The 27,667-nt window shown below is 35.0% G+C and overlaps 2 protein-coding genes, 1 long non-coding RNA gene and 1 pseudogene across 3 annotated transcripts; 1 reads left to right on the forward strand and 3 right to left on the reverse strand.

Moving 5' to 3' along the window:
• Window positions 1-649: 649 nt before the first annotated feature.
• Window positions 650-27,667, reverse strand: LOC134262623 (protein mono-ADP-ribosyltransferase PARP14-like). The gene is made up of 10 exons (XM_062745000.1): window positions 27,658-27,667; window positions 27,187-27,471; window positions 26,613-26,897; window positions 26,138-26,413; window positions 25,681-25,968; window positions 25,321-25,602; window positions 24,978-25,220; window positions 24,391-24,627; window positions 3,312-5,060; window positions 650-1,131 (listed from the first exon to the last, which is right to left on the reverse strand). The coding sequence occupies exons 1-10, from the start codon at window positions 27,665-27,667 to the stop codon at window positions 650-652; spliced, it is 4,137 nt and encodes a 1,378-aa protein (XP_062600984.1).
• LOC134262624 (putative nuclease HARBI1) lies at window positions 8,409-10,392 on the forward strand (annotated as a pseudogene).
• On the reverse strand, window positions 11,198-15,498 carry LOC134262615 (uncharacterized). The gene is made up of 2 exons (XM_062744993.1): window positions 15,222-15,498; window positions 11,198-12,986 (listed from the first exon to the last, which is right to left on the reverse strand). Exons 1-2 carry the CDS (start codon window positions 15,496-15,498, stop codon window positions 12,148-12,150), a joined length of 1,116 nt encoding a protein of 371 aa, XP_062600977.1. The 3' UTR covers window positions 11,198-12,147.
• On the reverse strand, window positions 21,031-22,300 carry LOC134262617 (uncharacterized). The gene is made up of 5 exons (XR_009991047.1): window positions 22,168-22,300; window positions 21,882-21,963; window positions 21,598-21,663; window positions 21,316-21,417; window positions 21,031-21,083 (listed from the first exon to the last, which is right to left on the reverse strand). It is a non-coding gene; the product is annotated as an uncharacterized LOC134262617 (long non-coding RNA).

Consider the following 27,667-nt stretch of genomic DNA (forward strand, 5'->3'; position numbering starts at 1 on the left):
CGAAAACGGGTCACCATTCCACGCCGATACCCGTGGCAAATAAATCAGTCAGGTGTGACAAATTTGACGAGTATACCCTGGTGTTGATGTATCGTAGATAATGATATCGAAAATACCTACTTCCGAGTCGTGTTCAGCTTTAAGTGTCTTCCAAAGGACCCGCCGAAGGACCCGCAAATTTCCTTTAAAGTGCTGCGCTTGGCGAGGAAACCGATTATCGTATTGTATACCTACTTTTTATCGAAACAGAACTGTCGCGGACGATATTCGATTGATTGATTGTTTATTATTTAACGTCCCTCTCGAGAATGTTTCACTCATATGGAGACGACACCACTTGCCGGTGGAGAATTGCAAATTTTGTCCTATACTCGGCACTCAGGGTCATTGAGCAGGGAGGGATCTTTTTCGTGCCAGCACCTACTGCGACACGGGACTTCGGTTTATACGGTCTCATCCAAAGGACGGTTAAAAGCTAGTTTGGATAGTTAACTTTAAAAAAAGAAATTAATGGTGCATGTAACTTAAAAACGAAACTTTATTATAAAAGTGATGAAATTATCTTTTCTATCGTGCGCTGTCCAGACGTTTTAAGCAATATACCCTTATCACAGAGAAGCAAATGACGCATCTGAAGGGGGGATTTTATTTATTGAAAGAAATCTGCCTTACCATCTTTGAAATATGCGGACGCAAGGTCATCCACATTTTGAAGCTTGCCCTTAAACTCTTGCTTTACTGCCTCGTTGAAACATTTTACAGTTTCTTCCCGCACATCACACAAAATTATTTCTTTAATTGTGGATCTTGTTCTGTTCTTTAGAAATGATTTTATTGCTTTGACAATGACAGAAGTGGCTTGGTTAACAGGGTAGCCAAATATGCCGGTACATAATCCAGGTATTGCAATCGAGTTATAGCCCCTTGTTTCTGTTTCTGTCAATGCCGATTCAACACAGTCCGTAAGGCGCTCACGCTCTAGATTCATTCCATTTCTCCAAGTGGGTCCACAGGCATGAACAATCATTTCGCAGGCCAGTTTCCCTGCTATTGAGCAGAAAGTGTCTCCTTCAGACAGCTTTCCATTTCTTCTAACGTGGTCTGAACATTCGTTTTGAATGCCATTACCACCTAAAAGGAAAGCAAAGTGGATTTATTCTAATATTCAACAAAAGTAATCACTTGATTGCTTTGAGGTTTGTTTTTAAAAGCAAGGACAGTTTTAGACCTTTTTGGCCCTGTGTTTTTTTTTTCAAGAATCGAAACTGCTCAGTTTTGGTTTAAAATGAAGTGTTTTTCACTTGAACCCTTGGTAGTTGTGTTTCTATTGAATACGTCGTATGCTTTTCTCAAGTCAATTGATCATGACGTCATAAACTGCGTTCTGTTCCCAGATTCCAGATTTTAAAATGTCCAAACGTTAAAGTATATTTTTTATATTTTACTTTTTATATTACTCATATTCTGTGGCCTTCAATATTTAGATATATCGACGACATGCTGTCAATTAACAATGGTTATTTTCTATATCGATACGATATATCCTGGCTAGCTTGAGACAAACGATACCATAGAGTCTGATAAATCTGTTTTATATTTGGAAATACTTGAAAAAGGACGTTAAAAGGACGTTAATGGTAATATAACAATAGAGCTTTATGATAAAAGAAATGACTTTAACATTACAGTCGGCAATTTCCCGTACTTACAGCAGCATGTCTTCATCATCTGCATATGGAGTTTATATCTCTCAGTTAATTCAATACGCAAGAGCATGCTCTACTACATGTACAATTACTAAAATAAGGTAAATTATAGACAAACAGGCTGTCAAAAAAAGAATATCAGCACTCTCGTTTAAAGTCATCATTTCGGAAAATCTTGGCCGATACAATGACCTTGTCAGCGAACTTTGAAGAGAAACTTGTACCGCGCCATAAAGCGCTTGCGGAGAAAAGGTAACGTCATATTTCACCTGTACTATTACCTATTTCAAACGCAAAATCACGCATATACCGTTTCTCGCAATCATGCATTTTTCACGCACTTTCAAAAGTACTTTTAAGTGTATGTTGTGTCACAGATCAGTAAGTTGTAAAGATATACAAGACGTTTTAGCTCTTAAATTGCTCGTTATCATCACATATTTCCCTCATACATGTATTTCGTATATTGATATCACTCACATTTTAATTTGTCGTATTCGTCAAAACTTATGCATTTAAAACAAAGCCTGTTTTCAAATATTTGAATTCTCAAAAATAAATTTTCTTGGAAATGAAAGCAATAAGTCTCTCCTTTATTTTGCTGTAAAAAATTGAACAGTGAATTATAGATAAGTAATTGATTTCGATACTGGCCAATTCCAGACCTAGATCATTTAACGTCACTTACGGTTTGGTAAATGACCTAACATTGTTTTATTTCTTCCAATGTGTGAGAAGTGCTGGCCAGGGCAGGACATCAAAATTCTGCTGGGGAATAAAGTTTCTGACAACACAGACAACATGCAGTCTGGTGTTTTCCAGTTACAGGTTATACGGAATTTGTTTGAACGGTATCGCATAACGTTGATTTATTTCATCCTTTAGCGCGCAAATTCGTGTACCTTTTAGGTTTTTTTTTATTGTCAGTAAGCTGGTAAGGGAATTCTGTGACTATTGCTTGCTGAAATTCGACCCTTAGCCCATTGCGCTACCGCTTCCAAACTGTTGACGTTGCACTACAAGATCCGATTAATACTACCAATATTCGAGAAAAACACATCAGCGACTAGTGCTGATGACCAATTAAATTTTTGATTAATCAGTGAACGAAACATGTCTTAAAATGTCTTGCCTTGTATTGAAATTGGTACCTTAGTTAACTCCGACATTACCTCGGAGCAGTATTGACCGTACATGTATCGCAGGACGTCTAGTTCTGATGTTAAATTCGCACAAAGCGATTATGTACAGTTCTTGTATTTATGCACTTGAAATGCTACAGAGAGAGAGAGAGAGAGAGAGGAGATGGTCTGAAAGATTTTTATTTCCGCTAAGTATTGTATGTAGGGGCGATTAATATTTTCTGAACTTGATCTATAAAATAATGTCATGTTATCAAGTTACATTATCTTTGTTGACTAAAGGTGCATCCTTACATTTACACATGTTTATGCATTTAGACAGTTTTTAACTTAGGTGACATTGTAGAATTACACGCCTTATAGAAACAATCATAATTTTGATGTTTTTGAAAAGAGTTCATATTTTAATATTTCAAATGACTGTGAATTAAACTCCTACCTTTTTAAAATAGTATAAATGTACCTTTCTCAACAATGACCCCCGCAAGTCCACCCTGATGATAAAGTTCTTGGTTGGCAGCATTAACAATCACGTGGACACGAAGAGCAGTCAAATCACCAGATTTAACTTTTATACTAACACCAGCTTTAGTTATATATTCGGTCATATTTTTATTTGAGGTTTGGCCCCGTTTTATACCCGATTCTGAAGAAGTACTCAAAAAATTTGACAAATCTGTCGATCCTTCATCGCCAATTTGAATGTAGCAGGTGTGATGTTTTTCAACTTCAGAAATTTTTATTTTGCCGGTCGAACTTTTTAAATGTTTGGCAATTCCTGGTTTCTCAATTTTTTGTTTTTTCCATTGGATCCCATTTAAGATATCCTCTATTTTTTTCTTAGCTTGGTTCAGTCCCTTTTGGGTCCCTTTAATATCGATTTTATTATTATTTTTCTTTATTTGGACTTGCTGTTCTTTCAAACTTTCAGAAATCCGTTCAAATTTGCCTCCATGGTGTAGCTCCAAAAATTTAGAAAGACTTGGAGGAATTTCCATTGTATAACTCTTAATAGTATTGTCATGAAGAAAGTCTTCTATCAGTTCTCTTGCACGGCCCACGTATTCATTCATCGATACAATAATAACTTGTCTTTGTTCTGCTATTGTTATAATCTGGAGAAGGCCCTCGAAATCTTGTGTACATTCGATGCTTTTTGTTTGTTTCTCCCATTTATCTGTATTTAAAAGATAGACAGAGTCTGGGTTTACATCGATGGGGGACTCTGCAATGCTTTCCTTTACTGCATGTGCTGCTTCAACAGCTTTATCATCAGAGAAGGCATAACAAATCACCTCCTCTCTCTGTAAAACAAAACAGCTCATATTTCCCTTTTCTTTCAGTTCCTTTGAAATTCTGGCACTGACTTCCTCTCTGCTTAAAAAAACTTGTCTGTTTTTTGAAAACTTTCCCGCAGAAGCCTGACATATTTGTTGGCATTTTTCAAAGACTAATAATTTTGCGTGATTGACATCTGAACATTGTCCTTCAAATGTGATAGTTTTTTCCGGGATATCGAAAGTAACTTCTACATTTGGGAATTTTCTTTCTGTTGCTTCTTTGAAATTATCATCACGAAGTAACAGAAGCTGATAGTGCTTCAATTGCACCCTCTCCTTTACTTGTTGTTTCCTTCTCTCTAACTCACCTACTACTTTAGATATGATTAGCGTAACATTTTCTCTTAATTCAGCAACCTGATTTTCATAGCCCACGATAACAATAGTGTTATTGTTCTTTTCTATAACAATTCCTACTTTCTTGGGATCAGGAACATTCAATTTTTGAATTTCTTCTAAGGTTGTCTGCCACGCTTCCTGCAAGACATTCATGACCTCTACATGTAGATTTTCCAGCAATTTTTTAATGACATCAATCATGTGCTCCTTCCATGTTTTAGCCAATTTTCGACAATCTTTTGTATCTTTCCTTAAAGTACATTCTACTGTTAATTCTGTGGCTGCTTTGTTTGACCACTTTATTTTACCATATGCCAATTCTGCTTGCTCATTAAAAACCTCTTTATTTTCCTCAGAACTGTGCACAAATTTCATCTTTCTTAATTCAAGGTTTCTCACTACCACTGGATCAACCGGCTTGAACTTTGGTCCCTCTTCAGGATTAAATGATTGTCCCAAGCATTCATGATATGTATGTACAGTCAATTCATTCTTATCAAGTTTATGACTTCTCTGGCAAACTCTGTCGCACACTAGGAATGAAAAGAATGGATAATCAATTCTTCATTTTTACAATGCAAGTGAACTCTTAAAACTAATATTTGAATTTTCTTCCTGTCGATTTGTTTTGGACCCTTGACACTTCCAAAATACAAATTATATATTTTTTTTCAGCAAATATGTGCAAAATTGGCAAAAATATAATCACCAAAATCAACCCGACACAAGATAATTTTATTTTCTCTGTACATTAATTGCCCGAAATCATTCTTAGTTTTCAAAAACGAATATTTTTACTCAGCATTAACAAACCATCCTGCTGTATATACGAGTGGTTATCAAAAAGTTCGTGGGCTGAGGCTATAAAATTAGTACTTTGTAGTCTGTGCTTTCAAAATTTATATGGAAGATAAAACAACAGAAAATTAAGGAATGTTGAAAATTTTAGCCTGATACGTTCATTATTTGCCAAATTATTCTAAATTGAAAACAACATTATATGATCACCCGGCGCTGTCGTCGTTTATTTTCATGACGTCCGATAACGTCATTGTTTTTTCATTGTCCGCTTCTTCTACCTCATACACTTTTTTAATGAGATTCCCTGAATAAAGACTTAAACCCGGATTGTTTATATGCTTTACAAAGTCATGAACAGTACCTTAAGTGGCCTTAAATGAATATAATATTCCAAATAAATTAATACATTGGTAGAGATCTGCCGGCATATTTTGCTTTTGGGAGTTCAATATCTACAACACATGATCAACGTCGTTTTTTGACGTGATTGATTTTTCACACCTTGACTGCAAATCGACATTAACTGTGTATCCCTCTTCTCTCTGAATCTATTTTGACATTAAAAGACAAATACTCTGGATGAATATTATTTCTCTGTAGCCAGTTTTAAGATATTTTCGGTCTATACCAGTATTTTCTGTGGCAAAACTTCCTAGAATGTTGGAAACGGAAACCCCTTCCCCCTTTTGACGTCACTTTCAAGGCCTCAATTGTTTGGACATTCCGTGTAAAATCTACGATAAAATTTCGTACAATTTCCAGAATGAAGTGAAAATTTCATATTTTATGGAACAATTCACCCCTACTAATGTGTTCGGAACCTTTTATTTTTCGGTGTTCTGCAAATAATAAGACCCGATGAGTTCAGAGTAGCTCTGGCAGTGGCTCTGGCGAGAGTTATCGAGACTTCAGTGAGATAGGGTAAATTATTCACGGAAATGTGGCCAGGAAGTGACTAGCACGTGGAGACATGGTAAACAGAAAAGTTATGTTGCGTTTCAGTTTTTACCACCCTAGAATCAACTGATAATGTCTGTAGAAATGTACTTCAATCAATCGATCTCTCTTACATTCATTCAAACTTAAATAAGTATTCTCTATAATGCAATTTTCTGCAGTCATGAATTAAAATTTCTTTTTGGGAAAATATTTTTGCATGGGAACTGGGACTATATTTTTCGGCGTCAGATTAGCAAATGAGGCACCAGCATGATTTTAACTGACCAATCAGCTAAATGAGTATTGCATTATGGGTTACTACGAATACTACAGGAAGTTTACGCTTGAAAAAAGGAAAATCTTATTGTAAATAAAAAAGCATTTTTTATGTTCATGCTCATAATGACAAACAATTCATTTGTTCAATACACGGTGGAAGTCTAAGTTTCTGAAAGTCATACTGCAAAAGCGAATTGCGTCTGTATTAATTCCTTTGTTGTACTATCGGTGAATACAATTGCCATGTGAATTCCCTGACCGAACACGTGATCATGAACGAAAACAAAGTTTTGTCCATTTGAATGCATAACAGATGCTGCTCGTTTTCCTTACCCTTGAAGCGCTGGGGCCCGTTTCACTAAAAGGCGTACGCCTGTCTTAACTCTACGACCGGCGTAAGTCCGGACTTACGTCTAACATTTGGACTAAGGTCCGTTTCACTAAAGGGCGTAACTTTGCGCCCGCCTTAAGTTAAGACAAAAATCTACGGCTGGTCTAAGGCAGGCGTAACTATAGACGTAAACATTGGATAATGGCGACTTTCTGGCAGCTTCGCAGAAGAAGAAAGGAAACACCTCGGCGAGAACGCGTTTTTCGGGACCGAACCAACCCTCTCGAGTATCTTGATGATATAGATCTCGTAAGTAGGTATAGGTTCCCGGGAAGAGTCATTCGAAAACTGATAAATGATGTTGACCCTATTGTGAGGCGACCTACATACAAAAGTCATGCCATTCCCACCCACATTCAGGTACATGTATATGTGAATGCTTACTGTAGCATTGTATGCTTCTTAAATATCCACACATAAATAAATACTGACACATGGAATCACATGATATGACAAATATAATGGGTTTTACAATGTACCTATTAATATAAATAAACTACATTTGCATACTTATTTATACATGTATATATAAAGATACACATAAACATCTTACAGGTAATTATCACCTTAAGATATCTGTCAAAGGCAGACTTCTTTTCGGAAGTAGGCGACCTTCATGGCGTTTCCAGATCATCCGTATCCCGAGTAGTACATACAGGTTGTTATACTTCAATATTTTAACTTTAAAATGATGTCAATTCTATTTTTATTAAAAATTATTGCAGGCATGTAGCATCGTTGATGTGGAGATTTGACCCCTTGAATGTTTTAACATTTTGTCCCCTGCATTCACAAATGATAATAAAAGAAAAGTGAGCAAGTTAACACATCCCACACCCCTCCCCTCTTAATATTTGACAATATCATGCAAAATAAATGGCATGTTACACATTAAATACACACAAGTAATTCAAAATGAGGCATAATTCCAAAGTAATCGTTACATGTACTAAAACTCCGTGCAATTATTGAGTGTTTATTTTGTTCAGATAAAATGTACATAATAAAAAGTACCGGAATTCCCAGAAAAAAAGGAAGCGGAATTTCTTTGTAATATGCGCCTACACAATGTGTTCTCAATAACTGCAAAGTTTCACGAAATTAGTTTAAGCAGTTTCAGAAAAGTGACAATTGCAAGTACTATGGGGTATACTGATAATAATAATTATAATAGTAATATGTACATGTTTGCATACACTATCCTTCATGTTTCTACATGCCTGTAATACATTTAATCAGTTGTACATTTCCTTTTCAAATATTCTTTATATATATCATTAAGGATTTTAACGCAGATTCATCATATTGTTATACAGTGTGCAGTGCAATAAATACAACAGTGGACAACATTAAGTTTCCAGTTACTGCCAATGAATTACGCCATGTAAAATCTGAGTTCTATGACATTGCCAAATTTCCAAATTGCGTTGGTGCAGTCGATAGTACTCTATATCTAATACCAATTAAGGGCATGAGTGGTCCACAGGAGCCTGCTTTTGTATGCAGAAAAAACTTTCATGCCCTAAATATTCAGGCCGTAACAGATTCCAATATGAGGTATAAACGGTATTGATTAAAATATAAATACTAGCACATCATTTTTTTTGTAATAGAAATACCCTTGTATACGCCAAAACTTCAACAGGAGAAAATTAAAATATTTAATATAATGTCAAAAGGGTTTTATGAAATAGCAACCTTTGAAAATGTAAATGTTGTGAATTTTAAAATAACTTTATGGCACCAAATATAACCAAACAAATATAACAAATATAAGAATGCTAATTGTTTGCTTACATATGCATAATTAAGGATAAAAAAAAATTATATAAATATAGCCCTTTGATGAGGTCAATCCATAGACATATCGACTTCACAGAAAAGCATATCGACCGAGCACGAAGTGCGAGGTCGATATGCTTTTCTGTGAAGTCGATATATCTATGGATTGACCGAATTAAAGGGCTACATTTGTTATATTATTTTACATAGATTAACAAACAAATTATGAAAATAATTGGAAAAGTTTTCTCCCTTTAACAATTAGAGACTAGAGATCAAAATAAATTACACCGTTTAATGTAAATGCGTTTCCTTTATATTGATGGAGTGATTTAGACGATTTACTTATTCAGAATACTTCATTTATTTGATTAAGTTTTGTATCAATATTTGACACACATATCGAATATGTTTTAATTAATATGAAGTAATCCTAATCCAATGCCTTCTTTTGTCTCATCAAATACAGAACATAGAAAAAAAGTTAGTAAAAGTTGAAATAAATATTTTTTTTTCTAGAAACGTCAAATCATACACTGTATTAGCTTTGATTGAATACAGTACTATTTTGTTTCACGGAAATTATCTCCATTTTAAGAAACCTCAAGTCGATACGCATTTCAGATTCTATAAATAGTAACTCAAGTCTTTATGCTGTTATATACTAAATCATGTGATCAAGTTTGAGCCAATCAGAGAGCCGGGAATAAATGATAAAAATAATATTATTTGATATTATTTCAGATTTCTTCAAATCAATACCTGTTTACCGGGGCAATTCACGACTCTTTCGTTTTGAGCAACTCGGGATTGTCAGATGTTATGGAACATCTCGAAGGGGGTGGGTGGTTACTTGGGGATTCTGGCTACCCTCTCAAGGAATGGCTCTTAACGCCATTCTTATCCCCAGCCAATCAACACGAAGTGAATTACAACGATGCCCATGGAAAGACTCGTGTTGTCATAGAAAAATCGTTTGGGGTTTTGAAATCCACATTTAGGTAATTTAAACGCAATTTTTCGTTAAATATCTTTATATGTCATATTTGCAAGCAAATATTTTATTTCAAACGTTCATTACGATAAACGCGACCTTACATTTTTTTATTTGAGAAAAAAATTATCTATTGCAACCATAAATAAACCTTTTTACAATTTTATTGTGAATTCATTTAAAATTCTGAGGGCCAATTTTCTTAGATTGTGGGTTTTTTGGTTATTTGTGGAGATGTAATTTCGAGTATGGGTTTTCAGATTCAGTAACAAAGATATCTCTTTCTAAATTTCCTATGAAGATGTAAATTCGTGTGGTTTGGGGGGGGGGGGGGGGGGGGCTACCAACGAATATCACGAAAATTGAGCCACCACGAATTCTAATGATTCCACAGTATTTACATTCAAGTAAATCTTTGCAGGTGTTTACATCGAACTGGAGGAGTACTCCCCTTTTCACCAAGTAGATGTTCTCAAATTATTCAATGCTGTATCCGGCTTAATAATTTAGCTGTTTCAGAGAAAGTCCCCTTACTTGAGGGTGGGGTTGTACAGAACATCAATGACAATGCCGTGTTTAACGCAAACGCACCAAGGAGAGCACAGGATGTGCGCATTCAAGTTGCAAATTTATTTTAACAATTCATCTATTCATTAAATCACACACTTACATTGTAATAAAGAACATGACTACTATATCATTTATGTAAACCCACTGACAATAGTTTAACTCTGTTTGATATGAAGAAACAAAATTAAGATTAAGTGAATTGAAAAATGCCATTTATTTACATTATAAATGACTGTATGAAAAAACACAAAATATCATGCATATAAACATATAATGCAGAACCAGAAAAATTGAACAATTGAAAATATAATCAATTTTGTTTCAATAGATATCAAAGGTGGGGTATAAAAATTCGCAAACACCACAATCGTACATATTTTTAGCAAATTAAAACATAAACATAAAAAACTATTCTAAAAGAATATGTATCATACAAAACCAATCAAAGATAACTATGCTGACACGGCAATAATTACAGATGGTGTTGGGGCGGGACGGAGGGCAATTAAAATTACAGCAGAATTTTTGTTTGCGCGTTCACTGACAAGGTTCTGTGAGGGAATGGTGAAAGGCGTGAGAACCCGCGCGCATATCTTAGCATCCGACGGCCGAGAATATAAATCATACCAATTTACAGAAAGATCTTCGAGAATTGCTTTAATCTAACGGATAAGAAATTTTGCGATTAAGAAACTTAATTGCTAGCATGGGTCTGCCGTGTCAGATGTTTTACATAAATTAATTTAAGGATGTAAATTAAATATTTATGTAAACCCACTGACAATAGTTTAACTCTGTTTGATATGAAGAAACAAAATTAAGATTAAGTGAATTGAAAAATGCCATTTATTTACATTATAAATGACTGTATGAAAAAACACAAAATATCATGCATATAAACATATAATGCAGAACCAGAAAAATTGAACAATTGAAAATATAATCAATTTTGTTTCAATAGATATCAAAGGTGGGGTATAAAAATTCGCCACATTATTGTGTTTACATAAACGCAATAAACCCCATCCTTAAACTATTGTCTTCTAATGAAATGTTAATATTAATGCACAAACATAAATACCACACAGTTTCTTCAAAGATGGTCAAGATACTCCTTTATAAGTGATAGAAGGATCTAGTTCAAGCTCCATTAACCAGCAGTGTCCATAATACGTTATAATTAAGTTCACGATCCTCTGTCATATTTCATCAAAGTTTCTAACATCACTATTACAGCCAACCGGAATAAACAAACATATTATACATTATATAAACACAACCAGGCGAATAAGTCAGAGGCCCATGTCCCCGTGACTTAATGTCGAAGAAAAATGAACGCAGTTGTACCTCCATTAGGTTAAGTCAGAGGCCCTTGTCCCCATGACTTACGTGTAAGTTCGAAAAATCAAAACAGTCCATCCTTTATTTGTAAGGTTAAGTCAGAGGCCCCTGTCCCCATGACTCAAGTTTGAAAATCAAAACATTCCATGCTATATTTATAAGGTTAAGTCAGAGGCCCATGTCCCCATGACCTAGGTTTAAAATTCAAAACAGTCCATGCTATAAAGGGAAATTAAATATAAATCTGGAAACTTATATTCGCTATGTCCAAAAACCAGCTGATCGTAGTATGTGTTGATATTTAGTGCATAATCAGAGGCCCCTGTCCCCATGATTATACTTACTGCAGAAAATATTTAGATTTTCAAAACAGGTATGCGTATGTATTTCTTGTATGCGTCGGAATGCCATCGTCCCATCTGTTTAATCTTTTCATCTGAAATACCCATTTCGGCCGCTGACGTTGCCGCACCAATTCGAAAACTATGAGTTTTATAGAGTTTAGAATCGAGACCCGACCACTTTAAAGACATTTGTAGAAAGTTTGTAAATTGTTGCCTTTGGATTCCATGACCATCAGGGTAAGAAAAAGGGGACCCATGACTTGACCCCTTAGTGTAATAAATGACAATAGTGCTTGCACTGGACAGAGCCCTTCATCGGAATTACTAGCCTGTAGAAACAAGGTGGGAATATGTCGGCCAGAACTGTGCTTGAAAGAATCAGGTCTTATTTCTAGGCCTTCTAGTGTGTTTGATTCGTCTCGAACAAGCTTAACATTTTCCAGTAGCAAAACATTACCTCTGTGATGTCGAGATGTGATAGTTATTTCCCCCACTCTTAAGAAGGCATGGAAGGCCAACAAATACATTGATTTTAGCATGCTGCGCTGGTAAAATGAGATACTTAAATGATCAATCGAGTCAACTAAATTTCTTAGAATAGACGGTGTTATAGGCAGCCTCGTATTCCCGGTACCTGGTTTTAACTTTTCATACCCTTGTAGCATTTTGCGAATTACAAAAAGCTGTGTTACGTCTTGATAGCCCTTTAATTTAAATATATATCCTAGAGCTGATAGATAACTTTTCAAGGTCGACGTCGCCATGTTGGATTGAAAACAAAAGGCTACAAAAAGTGCGACATGTTGAGATGATGGTGGTAAGATGGGGACGTTTGGATATTGGTTGAACATGAAGGACTTATAACATGTAAAAGCTCTATCGTATGATGACCTAGAAGCTTTAGAAAGTGAACTCTGCAAAATGAAGTCTGCTAGGTTCTTTAAAGGTTGAGCATTGTTGGAGATATTGGTGTCGGCATTGGATTCATAGATGGGAACCCCTCCTTGAATTCTTGTACCTGTAAGCGAGAAAGTTTATCTGCAGCAACGTTAAGTACACCAGGGACATGACTTGCCTTAAATAAAATGTTAAACTGCATTGTCTTGACGACAAAACGCCGCATTAATTTCATAATAGTTGGATCAGTAGAAGTTTGTTTGTTAATAATGTACACTACAGCTATGTTATCAGAATAAAAATTAACACAGGAATTTTGCAGGACGGGGCCCCACAAATCTAAGGCCAGTACAATAGGAAAAAGTTCCCTGACTGTAATGTGTAGCTGGCGCCACTTTTCAGGCCATTTCCCACAAAACCAGTTCGTTTGAGAAGTACCCCCAAAACCAAGGTCACTTGCATCTGTATAGAGGGATAATATTCCAGAAGTAATCCATTTATCTTCTAAAATTAAGGATCTGCCATTAAAATGGTTAATGAAAATTGACCAGGCCTCAAGGTCAGCCCTAGCTTCCTTATTCAAGTACTTCTTAAAGTGCGGTAATCTTAAACCTTTGGTGAGATCTATCAGTCGTCTGAGAAATGTGCGGCCAGGTAATACAACAGAACATGCAAAGTTTAACAAGCCAATAAGAGACTGTAAGTCGCGTAGTGAAGCTTTTTTCTTCCTTTTGAAACTATTTAGTGTTTCTTGCAATTTGAGAAGCTTGTCATCTGGCAATCTTAATTCCATTTTTTCTGAATCAAATTCTAAACCTAAAAATGTAATTGTTGTTGTGGGATATACTGTTTTCTCAGATTTAATGGGAACTCCTATATCTTTGCACAGGTTCAAAAAGTTTTCCAGCGAATTTAAACACTGATTTGTGTTGGCTGGACCAATGAAAAGAAAATCATCTAAAACATGTACACAGGAAGCATTGTAATGATAGTCCATAACCCAGTGAAGTGATGAGCTAAATTTCTCAAAGAGATTACAGGAATAACTAAGACCCATGGGTAAAGTTTTATCAAAAAAATAATAACTTCCTATCGTGAAGCCTAGTAATTCGTGATCTGAAGGATGAACAGGAATGATTTTAAATGCATTCTCAATATCAGTCTTCGAAAATAAAGCCCCCTTGCCATACTTTTTAAGAATTTTAACCGCGTCGTCAATTGTCTGATACTTGATGGAACAGAATTCTTGAGATATTCCGTCATTAATTGACTGACCTTCTGGGTATGACAAATGATGGATAACCCGGAATTCGCCAGGTTGCTTTTTGGGCACTAAGCCTAAGGGCGAACTTTGAAAGTTAGTAAATGGTGGTTCTTGAAACGGACCAGCAGCTCGACCAGAGGCTAATTCTTTGTTTATTTTTTTCTTGAAGAATGTCTAAATGTTGCTTAGCGGATTTTAAATTGTCGCTAAGTCTGCGATGTCTTTTACCCTGAAAAGGTATTTTAAATCCTTCTCTAAAACCTAAGACCAGAAACTCCCTATCAGGTATATCGTAATTTAATAGCCATACATGTAACCTATCAGGGTTAACTGGGGTAACAATTTCAAAATTTTTATTTTGTTGATTTGGATGTGGACTTTGTAAATTCTGTCGGACCATGATTACTGCTAACTCTTTGTCTTCCTTTAGCATTTGCGCTTGATTTGAGGGACGTGGGACAGACCTTTCTACTGTGCTCTCCCTCGCAGAGCTGACAAGAATGGGAAAATTTACATTCCTTTCTGTTGCAAATTCCCTGCTCGGAGTTGTTAAAGTTGAAACAGAATGACTTTGTGTAACCCCCTTTTCCCTTGATATTTGTGAAGGGACGAAAAGTAGTTTTCTGATATGTTGATTTAAACTTTGCTTGTAAACCGGCAGCTAAGGCCTCCTGATACAATTCAAAGTTAACGCGATCCCATTGAAGCTCCCCAGGAGAAATTTCTCTCCATTGTCTAAAAGTTTTATCGTAATTGCAGTTGACTGATCAGCCAGCTTTTGGACAATATTGGCATATTTCATTAATTTTGATACCTCGTTTACATGTTTTTCACAAAAAATGCTGACGAAAATATGAAAGGCTCCCAACCACTGTTGGACGGATTCAATTTTGCATGGATTGTTTTCCTTAACAAAAGTCAAACCTTCATTTTTTTCTACAGAGAATTTTACGTTTTTTTTACTTGGCTTGAGTAATGACCCAAACTCTACAAATTCATTTGCCCAAATTTTTGCTTTTGTTTTTGCGTCAATCCCGAGTGATAAGGGTTTAGAAATACTGTCTGATGTATGTATTAGCGAAAAACTGTTACCATCGCTAGCCTGGGAAAGCGGCTCCGTGGACGTGCTTGGTAATTCCTGAGGCACCTCTGGAGCTTTATCTGTGTGCTCCTCGCTCTTATCATTCATTGCCGAAAGGACCGCTTGAGTGATTTTTGGCAGGGCTAATTGTATAGCGTTGTTCACCTGCTCGGCAATGTCAACAGAGGCTGATGTTGTCTGCTTTCGACGTTTTGCCGGGCCTGAAGTCTCAGAGGATGGTGTGTTCTCGGTTGTAGTGCTCTTTGGTCTTTTCTTTTTGGCTGGCATATTTTGGCCTACAAAACGAGACACCTGTCTTAAAGGCCGGGGCCCGGATATAAAAGGCAGCCAATCGAAAAATGTTGGGGAAATTCAACTTTCTATGCAGCTTTCAGATTTGAGAAGCATTTTTGAGAAAATATGCTTTTTTTGATCATATTAAATTCTAATTTTTGGCATGGAAGCAGCCACCTTAATTGTGAATAAAGTGTCCATCTTTCATAGTTGAAAAAAAATTATATCTTGAGTAATTTAGGAATAAAGTTCTGAAGCTGCACTGAATTTTGAATTTCTTCTCAGTGATTGACAAAGTAGGCGGAGATAACCAGTGTTTTGTTTACACAGGAAGTGGCTGTAGCCATGTGCTGCAGCACATGCTCTGCGTGGTATTACTATACTATAAATAGTTTTCACTAGTGATTTTTATAATTTATAGAGAAAAAATGACTGAAAAACATTTTATTTTGTCAATGAATAGTAAATACACAGGTTTTGAAAAATAAACACACATGTACAGTTACTGTATTAATATTTTTTCATACAAACCTTAGGTGAACAAGTGATAAGATAGCTCAACTAATATATTTAAGTATATTCCAGTCACTTAATTATATAAAAATAAAATATTCACAAGTCAAAAGAAATATTTTAACACAGGTTTGAGTTCCTAATCACTCCCACATATGTCCCATGTATGGCTGATCATTGGGATTAGGTAGCCAATGTCTCACAACGGTCACAACACATTTTGGCATAAGGTCCCTCCTGTGATAAATGTAATTTTTTCTCCGCGGATCCTGTCGTAGGGCATTTCTTTTCCTCTGAATATATCTCGGATCCTTCCATACATTTCTATGGAACAACATAGTCCAGAATCTTTTGTATTTGTCCTTTCTCCTCTGAGAATTACTTCTGTTTGGTGCCTCCGGATCCTCTAACCACCACATTTGTCGGTTGTTTTCCGATGTTATGCATGGACGGCAAAGACAGTGGATACATTCATCTTCTTCATCGTTCTGATCTATAACAAAATCAGCAACATCATCATTGTTCTGCTCCTCCTGGACCTGGTTTCCATTGTCTTCAATTGGAACCTCATTGAATTGCCACTCATGGTGTGCAAATAGATGGCGTATTGTTTCTCTCTGAGTTTCTGTGACTTCAATGGCTAAAATAGATTTCTCTTCTGTTTCCTCCATGTTGTACTCAGCAAATTCCAAGATGGCTACACATTTACACATGTAACACTGGAAAGCCCAACCATTTCAAAAGGACCATACGGGATACATTTAATACTTACATGCAGAAAGAGAAACAAACCACATATGTGTGCATAGAGCTGCACAAATGTATTATAATGTTTAACATACTCTTCATTATCATTATTTTTTAATTAAAATGTTTTAAGATAGATAAATTTTAAAAAGAACTTTATTAGGAAACCCTAATGTGCCTCTGCATCTCTGCAGTGAAAGGTCAGATTATGTCATTGTCAGATGCTAGATCAGGATTTTGGCGGGGAAGTGCTAACTACAGATAGGATTAGGTGTCAAGTCTGACCATTTTTATGTGAGGGGTGTCAAGATTGCATATACATAGCTTCTTGGATGTAGATATCTAAAAATTAAGTTGTTTTTTTTTTTAAAAAGTTAAAAAAAAAATACAGGCTTTTTATAAAGTGTTCATATATGCAATTCAGCATCATTTGTTGAGTTAAAGAAAAAAATTATGCATGTTTGTAAACCAACGCCCCTTTATAAAGAATAATAGTATATTCCAAGAATTAGTATCTTGTACATTTATTGGTAAAAACCAAAAACCTCAAAACAAAGATAGCGAATGAAAGTGAATATGTCTAGTCCACCGAAAAAACGAAAGAGAACACCAAGTTTCAGAATTGAATTATCGGGAGATGAAAGTAAGAAAACCAGTGTTTTGGAAAATTTGCAAAAACTAAGGAGTGAATTAGAGGGCAAACTGAACAAACATGTTGGAAATCTACAAGTCATTGAATATCTCTTTTCTCTTTGGAGTGAGAAAAGAAATGAGGAACACGACATCCAAGGTGATGTTGCACAGTCTGCCCAAGAAAAATCTCCAGCTCCTAGTCCTTACATAAAAGTTCAGAAAAAGGATGTAAATCAAAAACTCTTCTTGTGTGCTGAAGAATCTTTGAGGAGATTGGTGGAAATTGCAGAATACCATGGTCAAAATTGTTCAAGGAATTTAAAAATGAAGAAAGTGCAACAAAGAGGACATGTAATGTCAACCAAATTTCAATGCGAGGAAGAGGGGTGTAGGCATACGTTTCTGTGGTCATCATCTCCTTATTTGCCCAATAATGAATATTTGGTAAATAACCGTGTCAACCATTCTTTATTATGCAGCGGGATGCTTCCATCACACTACACTAGATTTGCCGATGGAGCAGGTATTGGAAAAATATCAAAACAGGATAGGCAAAAGTTTTTTAATCAATCTAAAAAACACATTCAAAAGGAGTATGAAGACTCCATCTACACAGCAACTCTGGAGGAAGTGGCATCTTATGAAGATCTCGAAAGTATAAATATAATGACTGATGCACGACATGGCTGGCGCAAAAATGCCAAAGATTCCAGTGTAGTGGCTATTGGGGACAATACGCACAAAGTTTTATCATGTCAACACATAACAAAATCTGATGATCAAGTGTCGCAACGGCATGAAAAACTCGGAACGGAAAGAATATACCAACATTTGAAAGATCAAAATGTAGCTGTAGGAATTCATACTCATGACAGGAATCTGTCGATTAATAAATATATCCGTGAGGAATGTGAGTCTACAAATCAAAATGACACCTGGCATGCAGTCAAATCAGTTAAGTCCTCTTTGAAAAAAGTATCTTCTGGGCCAGCATATCTTGAGGGAAAAACCTGGTCATCTCAACTTGATGACAAAGTGGAGCCAGTGTGCACTCACTTTCACTGGGCCATTAGAAACTGTGATGAAGATACCGCAAAACTTCAAGCACATCTATTGAACATAGTAGAACATTACAAGAACAATCACTCAAATTGTCATTCGTCCTCCAGGTGCAAAATGGATCCTAACTATGAAATATCTCGGAAAGTTATTTCTAACCCGTGTGCCGAGAAGTTGTTGCTAGGAGTCGTAAAAAATTCTATTGTTTATAAGCATCCACAGGATTACATTTTATGTCATGATACATTTTATGTTGAAAGCTTCAACAATGTCATGAATGTATACCAGGACAAAAGAATATCATTTTCTGATGATATGTACAGAGCAAGATCCAATTTGGCCGTATGTCATTGGAATGAAAACGTGGACAGAGATTATACATCTGTTTGGAGACCAAACCACCGAATGCCAAGAAGTGCTAAGGGTAAAAAGAACTACAAAAAATTAACTTTCTCATTTAGGAAAAATATTTGGACACGATATGTGAAGAGTGTCTTCAAAGCTAAAAGAAGAAACTGATGTTATTGATTTTATTTGAAGGAGACATGTGTAAATATCCCAAATTGTAAGAACTTTAAATCAAACTCCATTATTTACATGTAATTAGTTTGAAACTTTTGTCCTGATTTATAATATCTGCAAAATCTTAACTGTTTATACACTGCATTTATGTGTTAATAAGTAAATGTTGTATACTTAATTAAACTTGAATAATTAGAGATTTGCAGTACACGCAGATTTTACTTCTTTATTTATATTTACACACAAAATGAAATGGAATTCCCACTGTTGGTTATTTGTAAACAAAGCTGACTCAGCTCAGTGCAGTTCTTATCAGCAGCACTGACAGTGATGGAGATAAGCACCGCCTATTTTACCAGGTGGCAAAAAATCTAGGTCGCCCCCGGCCTTTAAGAATGAAGACACTCATAGTTCAATACCTTATCTGCCTATATACATGTTGAATTGACTTTGCATATTAACATGAAAAAATTTTAAGTATAAAAATGTCCTTGATCGCCAAATTAAGCTTCTAATGGAAATAATTTTTCCAAGCCTTATGGTGCCATAGACAACCAAGGACACCCAAATACTTAAGAGTGCAAAAGTTTCAATACCAGTCAATTCACTGAGGCCAACCATAAGCTATAATGACAGATCACAAGGAAAATAATCAAGAAATAGCCAAAGCGCCAGATCATTTACACTTGAGCATAATTCTCAGGTGTACCATACATCAGCGTGTAGCGACACTTCACACATATAAGCTGCTAGCCATAACATAAAAGCAACTGCTCAGCTGTACATATTACAGCTCATAGCGACATATCGCAAACATCAAGATGCCATGTGCATCAAAATGAGCAGAAGCCGTTTCTACTGTGACATATCACAGTGCATATGTAGTGACAGATCACTAAAACGATGCCATGTGCATCAAATGACTAGCAGCTATCGTAAAATGCTCTACACTCTATACACCATAATATTTTTTGGTATGACATCGATATTCAAAATTCAAGTACATGTATCTTGAATGCATAATTACTACAAAAATTAAAATTAAAATAAAACTTATCTCATAACATGAATATGGTGAAGGTATGTCATCACTTTTGGATAGCCTTCAAGGAGTGCAATATTGCCCCACGTAGATTCCTATAGTATATCATCATCCCATATTCTTCGTTAAAGTGAACGCCATCACAAAATATCGGAAATTTAGAGTGTTTAATATTTTTAAGCTTCCAATATTGCACACTCGTTTTCTGTACCAGCAGACATTTCAATTCTCTGTTGAATTTGATCACAAGTTCATTATACGATGTTGTGTCTAAAAGTCGAGTCCTAAAACGAGGCATTAGCTGACAAATTTTCACATGTGCAATATTGTAGCGTGATGCGAAAGTTTCTGCGATGCATAAGAGGCGCAGGCTTAATTCCCTCACAAACGATTCATCTGCTGTTCCATTGTCAACATCATTTCCTCCTATATGTAAAATGAGTACACATGGACGTAGATCAGCGATTTTCCTTTCTAACATATTTATATGAGCGGAACATGATAATTTCCCACCACTTAATTGCCGTTGCGGATAAATTGAAGTTAGCATATTCACAATGTTCTCGGATATACGATTGTAATCTATTTACATGAGAAGATCCCGCAATCAGAATAGATACCATTGTTTTGAAATATATGCTTTCACCAAAAAAGCTAAAATTACAGCAGAATTTTTGTTTGCGCGTTCACTGACAAGGTTCTGTGAGGGAATGGTGAAAGGCGTGAGAACCCGCGCGCATATCTTAGCATCCGACGGCCGAGAATATAAATCATACCAATTTACAGAAAGATCTTCGAGAATTGCTTTAATCTAACGGATAAGAAATTTTGCGATTAAGAAACTTAATTGCTAGCATGGGTCTGCCGTGTCAGATGTTTTACATAAATTAATTTAAGGATGTAAATTAAATATTTTGTGTTCAAATTTATTAAATGCCAAATTTGTTTTCAAATGCCGCCGCTATTCTCTCTAGGGCATCTGCTTTTCTCTCCTCTGCGATGGCTCTTCTCTCCTCTTCTATCAAATTCAGCATAAACTCAGCGTCGGGGTCGCTGGCCGTGTCTTTATTTTTAATGAAAAGTTTTATAATCAGAACAATGTCAATTGAAACAGAAGAAAATCAAATAAAATCATATGTGTAAAATGAATAGTTAAAAGTGCATGAATGAAGTTGAAACAGTTCACTAGGGTTTTTTTTCTTAACAAACGTAAAATTACGCGAAAATTAAAACTGAAGGAATGTTTAATACATTTTTAATTAATTTTCATAGCGTTGGCATTGTTTCTTTTTTACCTTTACGTTTAGATCCATACAGAGTTGAAGCAAAGAATGTGTCGGTGGAAGGCCTGGACACATGTACACTTGGAGCTTCTTCCGGAACGTCAACTTCTTCTACTATATACATGTACAAACATACAATTTTTAATTTGAAAAAAGAGCAATATTTCAAATGTACACACTTATGTGTTCCGCGTGTGAAGAACGTGCATATGAAATTTTTGACAATCTATTATAATAATTTTTATGAATTAAAATTTTATAAGTATATTATATAATATGTATAATTATACAAACCAATCAAGGATGGAATTCCAGCGGAAATTTCCGATGGGACTGCAGTGCATGATGAGGCTGAGTTATCTGTTACAAAGAAATACTAGTATTTAGATATCATATATTTCTATTTTTTATACTATAACTATACACTGTATACTACAATAACACTAAATATACAAAGCATGGAAAATCAAATAGTATATGAAGCAAAAGTCGGGAAGGCAACATTATGAGGTTATAAAAATATATGTAGTGAACGTATGTTTACAATGTACTTGCATGTACCATGTATTTATACATACTTGTTTCAGAATTACTGGCAAAGGCAGTATCAACCCCTCCGTCAATCCCAGAGATAAGTTCATCCGGTATAATTGACAAAATCTAGCAATAGAAACAAAAAAAAATAGTTGTTGCCTAATTTTCAAATTTTTTTTAAATAATAAACGGTGCGAAACATTAACTGATGAAAAAATAATTATGTCAGTATCGGAAACTCATCTTAGCAACGATCGAAAGGTTGTTTTTTTTTTAATACATAGTACATATAATTATATCAATTTTAGGTTAATATTAGAAAACACATACGTCAAGTTCCCATGCCTTGAATACAGATTCCGGGGGAGGCCCTCCGCCCGTTCTCTTCGTCTGGTATTTTCTACTGGCTTCTTTCTTCTTCACAATGGATCTTGCATCTTTCCATTTCTTTTTTATTTCTTCTGTTTCCCTCTTGCACAAGGCAGAAGAAAAATTTATTCTGCAGTAAAATTTTAACACTAAATATATTTTTGAATCCCCAGTCTACCTTCATTTGTTTATTTTTTGTTAAATTAAAAAAAATATAAAAATACACAAAACCTAAATAACATTCCTATTTTTGCCAATTTAGTTAGGTTTTTGATCATAAATATACATTATATGTAACATGTAGACATGAACATATTGTATGTAATCAAATCGGAGATGTTATTATAGTTTTGTTGATCGTTATTTTAAAAACCTAAATGCTTACTGCTTTGTGATGTCTTCCCATACAGCTTTCTTTTCTCGTTTGTCACTGAAGCCGACAGTTTTGCAAATAATACATCTTTGTTTTCAATTACACAAGATGTTAGAATTTTCATTTCATCATCAGTCCAGTTTGGCTTACGCTTTTTTACTTTCCGAAGACATTTTGATTGTGCAGAGTCAATAGCGAATATTGCAGACGACAATATCGATATTTACATGTTTGTTTGTTACGAAATTCACATTATTTAAGAAAACGCTATGGAAATCAACATGACAGATCAGAGAGAGAGAGAGAGAGAGAGAGGTTTCTTAAATTCTTTATTTCACTACAAAACACAGTTGCGAGTGTATTCCTTTCAACATAATTCAATCTACGATTTATTTTCAATCTAAATATGTTTCAACGCTTTTAAGTTTTTATTATAGACCTCAAAACAAATATTGCAATAAATAATAAAGAAGAATATGCGATCTTTTCCATATATCTTTTCAATGAACAAATTTTTCTCTCTCTCTCTCTCTCTCTCTCTCTCTCTTTATGATATGTATGCGCATGTGCATAAGCTCGTTGTCAAGGACGTAAGTCTGGCCTTAACTTAGTCCGATACTAGTGTTTATGACCAGGCGTACGCCTCTTAGTGAAACGCAACTTACGCCAGACTAAATTTTGGCGTACGCCCCCAGGCCTAACTTAAGTTTGGTCGTATATTACGCCATTTAGTGAAACGGGCTCCTGGTGTTCTGAACTGGACACAAACTACATATTATCAAACATTTTTCCCAGTAAACAATAAATTAAAAACGCCCGTAACATCTTTAATAGTTTCTTATCTTTGTATTTGGTTCTTAAGAACATCTTTTTTTTAATCATTTTGTATTCCGTTGACATGAACATAGTTGACCTGAACCACGTGTTCGAAGTAAAATGTAAACATGTATTTGGCGTAAACGTTGCTATTCATTCCAACGATTGGTCAGTTGCTCGTGGTAAGATCCTCTGTGCGCTTTTATAACAATAGCCATATAAGGCAAACAAAGGTTTGTCAGTGTTAATGATAAAACACATTTTTTACCAGCGAATCGGTCACTAATGAGCTTTTTTTTCGCCGAAAAGTATAAGATATATTGTTATTTTAACACCCCCTCCTTTAGCTACCCCCTTTCTGTTGAAAATCATGAAAGTCTTTCAGAAAGGTTTGGAAACATTTATTACAGGACATGTTTTCAAAAGAAACAGGCTATATCCTGTTTACTGCCAATTTTATATATAGAACCGGTTCTACCCTATAACCTTTGAATAGATCAACCTAAACCACGTGCCTTGAATTTAAATCACAATAACATTAGTAGGGGTGCAATTGTGTCCTGACACATACCTGAATTAACAGAATTTTTGGATGTCAAATGATCAAATCAGAAGAGTTTTTCTCAGCTACACATAGGTCGCAAAAACGTCGTTTTCGAGGTTGTGCCGCCTGGACATACCATTGCTTACAAAAACATTACTTATTTATTGAAAAATAAAATTTAAGATTTATGGTTTTATGATTTAGATAGAAAAGATGGTGCTGACTAGATATTTAAAATTTCATTGATGTGCCTAAAGCTGTTTTAATTTTCTGACGCTAGTCCACGAACTTTTTGATAACCCCTCGTATTTATACCTATCTATGAATATATGTTTTGACTGCTTAATCAAAAGCGTGACATTTCTCGGTTAGACTTCAAGTTTTTATATATCATGTTTAGCTATTTATCACATGTTATCGAATCAAAACACATTTTTACTATTTTTCTTACCTGTGTGATCTTCGAAAAACACCAAACAAGTGTCATCATCTGTGTTTAATTTTACGTCCAACACTCCACCTCCACCACTTCGCCTCTCATTGTCAAAGTAGAGTTCTAGTGTGCTTTCAACTGTGTTCTCAGCGAATCCAGACACAATTATACAGTTTGAAATATGAACTTTTTTTATTGTAAAAAAGTGCTTTTCTAAAGATTTCTTTTGACATACCTCCTCAAGTTTGGTAAAATCTGTTTTAAAAAGAGAAAGACATATTTTTGTAACTTAATATCACCCTTTTATCAAAATTATCTGCAAATTCTAGATGATGCAATGAAATATTTTTACTAGTAGACATAATAAAACTATAAATGCTTAACAATTAATAAAGGTTAATAAAAAAAAATATACGTAAATTTCGTAAGAATTCTGTCCACACAAATATTTTATCTTTATTTTTACAATGCAAGATAGAATACAAATATTTCTCAGAATTTGAATGCCTTTGCCTTAATATATTATCAAATGATGTCTTTCTATGTAAACCCATTTGACAATACTTTAGTAACAAACTGTTGGAGATTAAAAAAAAGAGTAAAACCTATTAATTCCTTAAAAATAACCATTGCCATTTCCTGATCTTGATTAAAAACGACGCTTTCGACATCTTTTCCAGTTTTGGCCTCAAAGAAATTCGTTAGTAAATCCTCCGATGTCCCTTCTTTAAAGCCTGAGACAAGTACCCTGTCTGGATATACAGGTATCGGCTTGGGGGGTTGGTATAGTTTGACTTCTAAGATAGCTCCATCAATTTTATGTTCGCGATTCAGAATTTGTTCAATATCTTAAATAGAATAAATTACTCGTTAAAAGATTACGATCTCATTGAAGAAGCCAGTATTTGATTTAAGCCATTCAACTTTTAAGACCAAATATTAACTTACTGCTCTCGTTTTCGAAAGTGACATACAGGACTCCGTCTTCCACTTCACCTTTGACCTCTACAACATCTCCACCTCCTGACTTCTTCTTGTTGTCGAAGTATAGTTCTATGTTATCTTTAGATGTTGTTTCCTTCATACCTCTTACTTCAATTGTACACAATGGGCCAAGAGTATCATCGTCTGCCTCTTTTTCTACTTTCATGCCATCTAAACGTACTTCTTCCACAAAGATTTGTTTTTTATTGAACAAAATTGGAACCCTTTCCAGGACACTTGGAACAACTTAAATAAAAAGAAAAGAATTCAAATACGTTTTAAAAATCTATATTAGATCATTTGCCTATTATTGTTATTTCATACCATCAGCATCTTCGAACCAGATAATAGCACTGTTCGTGTCTTCATCGTACTTCACTTTATCCACTTCACCACCACCACTCTTTTTACGGCTCTCAAAGAAAAGTGTCAATTCTTCTTCTGAAGTCCCTGAGGGTAGTTTTGTTACTTTAATTGCTCCTCTCTGATCCTGTTCAACTTCTGAAGTGCTTCCTTCGTCTTTGAGGAAAGGATGATATTCTTCTACTTCTATTCTTTGCTTGTTTATCATTAACGGTGTGCAAGCATGCTTTTCTAGTACGCTTGATGCAACTGAAACACAGTTAAATTTAATTCATTGTTAATTTGTCCTTATTTAAACGCACTATTCTTTTTTTTTTAAAGAGCTCACAATGCACAAATCTTTGCAAAATATTTTCTAAGGTTATTACATAGGACCCATGTACGGACGAAAAAGTAAAATAAACTCGACCAAGATTACCTTTAGCATCTTCAAACCAAATAATAGCAGTATTAGCCGACTCATCAAAATCCACTTTGTCCACATCTCCACCTCCACTCTTTTTGTTATTTTCAAAGAAAAGAGAAATTTGTTCCTCTAAAATTCCTATTGGAAGCTTTGTTACTTTAATTTTTCTTTTCTGATCCAGACTCTCTAAATTTTTTTTATTTGGAGGACGATATTTCTCTATTCCCACTTTTTGCTTGTTGATCGTCAATGGTGATGTCTCGTGCTTCTTTAAAACATTGGCTACAACTGATATTTAAGTAAATGAACATTTTGAAGTAAAGCTGCCTGGTTCCTTGTTTCGGAAACATAATGCTATTTTCTAATGCTATAATCAATGTAAGTATAGCCAAACAACAATAAGTTATTTTACATACCTTTTTCCTGTTAGAAAGTCTTAAAACTTCGAGACTAAGAAGACAATAAAATGAAACTGAAACTTACTAACCTTCAGCCTCTTTAAACCAAACAACAGCACTGTTGGAAGCCTCATCAACCTCCACTTTTTCCACTTCTCCACCTCCACTCTTCTTATGATTCTCAAAGAACAATTCTATCTGTTCATCATTGGTACCTTGTGGAAGACATGTCACCTTCAATGCTTTAACATGTAGGTTCTCCGAGGCATCATGACTCTGAGCCTCTGTTTTTGGGTTGTAAATCTCTATTTGTATCTGTTGTTTGTTTATGATCAGGGGTGAAGATGTATGTTTTTCAATGACACCTTTGGCACCTGAAAAAAAAATAATGTCAAATTGGACTTTGGATATCAAATGCATATTTAAATCTTTAATGGTGAGGTCTTGTGATTCCTTAAAACATAAGCTACCAATTGATAATTTTAAAGTAAAGGTGCTCAAGTCTTTGTTTTGGTGACAAAATGTTATTTTATAATAAAATAAATGTATATTTAATACACGTAAGCATAGAAAAATATACATACCTTCTCGTTGTTTAAAACAACCTTGAAACTTCAGTCTTTGAGACAAAAACACAATGAAATGAAACTGAAACTTACTAACCTTCAGCCTCTTTAAACCAAACAACAGCACTGTTGGAAGCCTCATCAACCTCCACTTTTTCCACTTCTCCACCTCCACTCTTCTTATGATTCTCAAAGAACAATTCTATCTGTTCATCATTGATACCTTGTGGAAGACATGTCACCTTCAATGCTTTAACATGTAGGTTCTCCGAGGCATCATGACTCTGAGCCTCTGTTTTTAGGTTGTAAATCTCTATTTGTATCTGTTGTTTGTTTATGATCAGGGGTGAAGATGTATGTTTTTCAATGACACCTTTGGCACCTGAAAAAAAATAATAATGTCAAATTGGACTTTGGATATCAAATGCATATTTAAATCTTTAATGGTGAGGTCTTGTGATTCCTTAAAACATAAGCTACCAATTGATAATTTTAAAGTAAAGGTGCTCAAGTCTTTGTTTTGGTGACAAAATGTTATTTTATAATAAAATAAATGTATATTTAATACACGTAAGCAT

This window comes from Saccostrea cucullata, unplaced genomic scaffold, assembly GCF_032062105.1.
Source record: "Saccostrea cucullata isolate Sc308-1 unplaced genomic scaffold, CSIRO_AGI_Scuc_v1 ctg847, whole genome shotgun sequence".
NCBI lineage: Eukaryota > Metazoa > Mollusca > Bivalvia > Ostreida > Ostreidae > Saccostrea > Saccostrea cuccullata.